Raw genomic sequence first — 6000 nt, forward strand, 5'->3', positions numbered from 1 at the left:
CAATTACTATTCGTGTGTACATGTATACATATAGTGTATACAAGCAATATTAGCATGTACATGTATAAATATATAGTCTGAAAGTTTACTTACTTATCAAAGTATATTTATGCAAGTAGTATTAGTGTGTACATGTATAAATATATAGTGTATACAAGTAGTATTAGTGTCTACATATATGATTGTACAGTTTATACAAGTAGTATTAGTGTGTACATGCATGAATATGCAGTGTATACAAGCAATATTAGTATGTACATGTATAAATATAGAGTCAGAGTTTACTTACTTATCAAAGTGCATTTATACAAGTAGTATTAGTGTGTACATGTATGAATATACAGTTTATACAAGTAGTATTAGTGTGTACTTCAGGGGTCTCAAGCTCAATTTACCTGGGGGCCACTGGATGCAGAAGCTGGGTGAGGTTTGGCCGCAAGAAAATATTTCTTAAATATATTTTTAAATGTCTTTATTTTTTATTTTCAACACAAAATAAAATCTAAATATAAATGAACACAATGAGATTTAAGTAAATAAATCAGTCATAAGTAATAATAATAATAATTTGATTTCTCCAGTTAGCAACAATGTATACACTTACTTACTGTGAATGTTATGATATAGGGAATATAAGAACTACCCAGCATGCAACAGTAGTGACGACATGCACGGAGGCCCCGGTGAAGGCCATGTCGGCAGCTAGAATGTGGTTATGAGCACGCTGTGTGAGTAAACGTTGAGAACTCATCCAAAGGGTTAGGAATAGGGGGTGTAAATTGTAGCGTCCTGGAAGAGTTAGTGCTGCAAGGGGTTCTGGGTATTTGTTCTGTTGTGTTTATAATGAGTTACAGTGCGGATGTTCTTCCCGAAATGTGTTTGTCATTCTTGTTAGGTGTGGGTTGACAGGGTGGCGCATATTTGTAACAGTGTTAATGTTGTGTATACGGCCACCCTCAGTGTGACCTGTATGGCTGTTGACCAAGTATGCCTTGCATTCACTTGAGTGAGCGTAGAAGCCTCACATATTACGTGACTTTGTCGGGACGTATGGAGGCAAAGCACCACGTGATTTTGCCGGCAGGTGTGGAGACAAAGTTGACGTCCAATACACGGTCTTTGAAGCACGCCCGCAATGTCGGAGTCCATGTGGAAATCGGGAGAAATGTTTCCTGAGAACGGTTCCCTCGGGAGATTTTCGGTAGGGGCACTGAAAACCGGGGGGATTGGCAAGTATGTATACTACATTGTGATTAGTAGATTCCTTCAGCCCTGCACACAACGCTGTCAAGCGCCATTCATATAAAACTTGCGGGCCGCACTATCATTATCATTAAAGGCCTACTGAAATGAGATTTTCTTATTCAAACAGGGATAGCAGGTCCATTCTGTGTCATACCTGATCATTTGGCGATATTGCCATATTTTTGCTGAAAGGATTTAGTAGAGAACATCGACGATAAAGTTCGCAACTTTTGGTCGCTAATAAAAAAGCCTTGCCTTTACCGGAAGTCGCAGACGATGTCGTCACCGGTGTGAGGGCTCCTCACGTCCTCACATTGTTTATAATGGGAGCCTCCAGCATCAAGAGCTATTTGGACCGAGAAAGCGACAATTTCCCCATTAATTGGAGCGAAGATGAAAGATTCGTGGATGAGGATATTGATAGTGAAGGACTAGAAAAAAAGTAAATAAATAAATAAAGTTAAACAAAAAAAAAGGCGATTGGATTGGGAGTGATTCCGATGTTTTTAAACACATTTACTAGGATAATTCTGGGAAATCCCTTATCTTTCTATTGTGTTGCTAGTGTTTTAGTGAGTTATATAGTACCTGATAGTCGAAGGGGTGTGTCCACGGGTGTCTTGACGCCAGTCTCTGAGGGAAGTCACGGCAGCTGCATGGACGGCGCAAGCTCCGATGATCTCCGGTAAGAGGCGACTTATTGCCACAATTTTCTCACCAAAACCTGCCGGTTGACAAGTGGTCGGGAACCATGTTCGCTTGACCGCTCTGATCCATAGTAAAGCTTCACCTCCGGGAATTTTAAACAAGGAAACACTGTGTGTTTGTGTGGCTAAAGGCTAAAGCTTCCCAACTCCATCTTTCTACTTTGACTTCTCCATTACTAATTGAACAAATTGCAAAAGATTCAGCAACACAGATGTCCAAAATACTGTGTAATTGTGCGATGAAAATAGACGACTTTTAGCCGCAAGTGGTGCTGGCTAATATGTCCCCTCCAACCAATAACATCACAAACGCGTCATCATAGGCGTCATCATTCCGCGACGTTTTCAACAGGAAACTCTGCAGTAAATTAAAAATTGTAATTTAGTAAACTAAACCGGCCATATTGGCATGTGTTGCAATGTTAATATTTCATCATTGGTATATAAACTATCAGACTGCGTGGTCGGTAGTAATGGGTTTCAGTAGGCCTTTTAAGCTTTCATATTGAGGTGGGGGCCGCAAAATAATGTCTCCACGTGTCTGAGACCCCTGGTGTACATGTATGAAAATACAGTGTATACAAGCAGTATTACTGTATACATATATGAATATACAGTTTATACAAGTAGTATTAGAAATACAGCATATTTGGCATTTTTGCTTAAAAAAAATGGTATTCTTGACAAAAAGGCCAAAAAATGTAAAAATAAAAACTTTACATGTACATTTTTAATGCCGCAGTTTAATGAGCAAGTCCCTTTTGGGTCCTGAGAGTAAGTGTCAATGTTAACAAGGGTGATGTTAATGAATTGCCAGCAGCAGCCTGCTGATTCATTTTTGTTCTCGTTTGATGTACGAGTGAACGATTTTAAGCAGGGTCATATTTAATAACGCACAGAAAGAAAAAAGTCAGGTATTATTAACTTTTTTTGTGGAATTAAAGATTTAATGTTTTTTGTTTTTTTTTTACTCCCTGGTGCAGAACATGCTGAGGAAAAGTTGGATTTTGTGTGCCGGACGGAACACCTCCAGGGTCCAAACGTGACCCGCGTTTCGCCACAAAGCCTTCAGGCCGCCTTGCAGCTGCTCAACATCCACACGCTGGCCTTCACGCCGCCGCGCACGCTGCCATGGCGGATCTATGTGTACACGCACACGGCCGCCGCGCCCCGCGCCACACTTGTCCTGGCGGAGCTGCTTTACCAGGAGGCGGGCGCACATGCGGCTGCTGCAGACGGCGAGGACGAAGACGATGCGGCGGCACTGGCCAAAGGCGAGGAGGAAGCCACATTTGGAGGAGGTGAGACAGCGAGGGAAATGGCAGATGTGAAGGAAATACAGGTGACTTTAAAGCAGCGGCCAAGAGACGACAACGCTCTGAAGAATGTTCTCTCTGTGCTCTCGACTGTACTTCACACGCTGTCCTGCCAGACTCCTTAAATTCTTTTTTAATACCTTTGCAAATATACGCTTAAAAAAAACTCCATGTTTGTATGCTGCATCGAGGGATGGGAAATGATAAGTTTTAGTCAATGTACAAACCCCGTTAGCATTTGAGTTGGGAAATTGTGTTAGATGGAAATATAAACGGAATACAATGATTTGCAAATCCTTTTCAACCCATATTCAATTGAATGCACTACAAAGACAACATATTTGATGTTCAGACTCATAAACTCTATTTTTTTTTGCAAATAATAATTAACTTAGAATTTCATGGCTGAAACACGTGCCAAAGTAGTTGGGAAAGGGCATGTTCACTACTGTGTTACATTAATCTTTTCTTTTAGCACTCAATAAACGTTTGGGAACTGAGAAAACTAATTGTTGAAGCTTTAAAAGTGGAATTCTTTCCCATTCTTCTTTTATGTAGCGCTTCAGTCGTTCCAACAGTCCGCTGTCATATTTCACGCTTCATAATGCGCCACACATTTTCGATGGGAGACAGATCTGGACTGCAGGCGGGCCAGGAAAGTACCCGCACTCTTTTACTACGAAGCCACGCTGTTGTAATATGTGGCTTGGCATTGTCTTGCTGAAGTAAACAAGGGCGTCCATGATAACGTTGCTTGGATGATAACATATGTTGCTCCAAAACCTGTATGGACCCTTCAGAATTAATGGTGCCTTCACAGATGTGTAAGTTACCCATGCCTTTGGCACTAATGCACCCCCATACCATCACAGATGCTGGCTTTCGAACATTGCGCTTATAACAATCCGGAAGGTTATTTTCCTCTTTCTTCCGGAGGACACCACGTCCACAGTTTCCAAATATAATTTGAAATGTGGACTCGTCAGACCACAGAACACTTTTCCACTTTGCATCAGTTAATAAATGGGTTTGGCTTTGCATAGTAGAGTTTTAACTTGCTGTTACAGATGTAGCGACCAACTGTAGTTACTGACAGTGGTTTTATGAAGTGTTCCTGAGTCCATGTGGTGATATCATTTACACACTGATGTCGGTTTTTGATGCAGTACCACCTGAGGGGGCTAAGGTCCGTAATATTATCGTTTACGTGAAGGGATTTCTCCAGATTCTCTGAACCTTTTGATGATTTTACAGACCGTAGATGGTAAAATCCCTAAATTCCTTGCAATAGCTCGTTAAGAAATGTTGTTCTGAAACTGTTCGACAATCTGCTTACAAAGTGGTGACCCTCGCCCCACCCTTGTTTGTGAATTACTTAGCATTTCATGGAAGCTGCTTTTATACCTGTTCCCAATAAGCCTACACACCTGTGGGATGTTCCAAAAAAGTGTTTTGATGAGCATTTCTCAACTTTATCAGTGTTTATTGCCACCTTTCCCAACTTCTTTGTCACGTGTTGCTGGCATCAAATTCTAAAGTTAAAGATTATTTGCAAACAAAAAAATGTTTTATCAGTTCTAACATCAAATATCTTGTCTTTGTAGCATATTCAACTGAATATGGGTTAAAAATGATTTGCAAATTATTGTATTCTGTTTATATTTACATCTAACACAATTTCCCAACTCAAATGGAAACAGGGCTTGTATATATATATATATATATATATATATATATACATGCGTGTGTGCGTGCGTGTATATATACAGGGTTTCCCGCAGCGCTTTGTTGTTAAGGCGGCCGCCTTAACAACAAAGAGCCACCGCCTAAACTGACATCTTAACAAGCTGTTCTGCGTTGTTCTGCCCCGTCAGTACGTCTCTCTGCTGCGCTGCTGGTGCACCCCAGCATTGTCCCGACCACAGAAGCATCTGATTGGTAGCAGAGTGGTAACAGCCCATCACCAGTTCGTATGCAGAGCGCATGGAGTCAGTGTTTACGGCACAGGCAGGCAGAGAGGAGACACGGTGGAAGGTGTTTAGCAGGTAAGCATAAGGCAGTGGACTCTATTCCAAATTATAATAAACACCGTCCAGTTCTCTACAACTCAACTACTAGTAACATCACTATGAGCCCGTTGACGTGTTTGCAACATCAGCGGCAGCTCAGCTCGCTCGCAGTCCTTGAGGTGAAGGCTAATTGGCTTTTAGTGTAACGCTAACTCACTGTGCGGTGTGTGCGCGCGCCCCACATGAAACGGACAGCAACGCCTGTCTGTCTTAAAGAAAGACAAGTATTGACCTACAATTAACAACTAAGTTATTTCACTTTACCTTTTTCTGTGTTGATTGAGCTGTTATGAAGCAGCAAAAAATATACATTACATTAAATGAAGAGTTTCCTAAAGGTGTCTCTGATAGTTTATATAATAATGTAACTGCATCATTAAGCCTACATGAACTCCATGGTGTTCAGGGATGAATAGTCTCTCCTATTGCTATTGTACTATTTTTTTGAGCTATGGTTACATTTTGAGACGTCTGATAATATCGGGTGGCCAATATTATTGGCCGATAAATGCTTTAAAATGTAATATCGGAAATTATCAGTATCGGTTTCAAAAAGTAAAATTAATGACTTTTTAAAACGCCGCTGTACGGAGTGGTACATATCCGGTAAAACACGGACGTAGGGAGCAGTACAGAGCAGTTGCGTCTTCCAGTGAGCAGCCC

General features: G+C 41.1%; 1 protein-coding gene across 3 annotated transcripts in view; it reads left to right on the forward strand.

The window, feature by feature from the left end:
* ap4b1 (adaptor related protein complex 4 subunit beta 1) overlaps positions 1-4923 on the forward strand; it is a 45799-nt gene extending 40876 nt beyond the window's left edge. Inside the window, exon 14 of one of the 3 annotated variants that reach the window (XM_061903085.1) lies at positions 2929-4920. In XM_061903085.1, the coding sequence (XP_061759069.1) occupies positions 2929-3393 (465 nt within the window). In that variant the 3' untranslated portion in view covers positions 3394-4920. Of the gene's footprint in view, positions 1-2928 lie in introns of all 3 variants that reach the window. The other 2 variants (XM_061903084.1, XM_061903083.1) reach the window with 2 other exon arrangements.
* Positions 4924-6000: the final 1077 nt, after the last annotated feature.

Source organism: Nerophis ophidion, linkage group LG06, assembly GCF_033978795.1.
Source record: "Nerophis ophidion isolate RoL-2023_Sa linkage group LG06, RoL_Noph_v1.0, whole genome shotgun sequence".
NCBI classification, from domain to species: domain Eukaryota; kingdom Metazoa; phylum Chordata; class Actinopteri; order Syngnathiformes; family Syngnathidae; genus Nerophis; species Nerophis ophidion.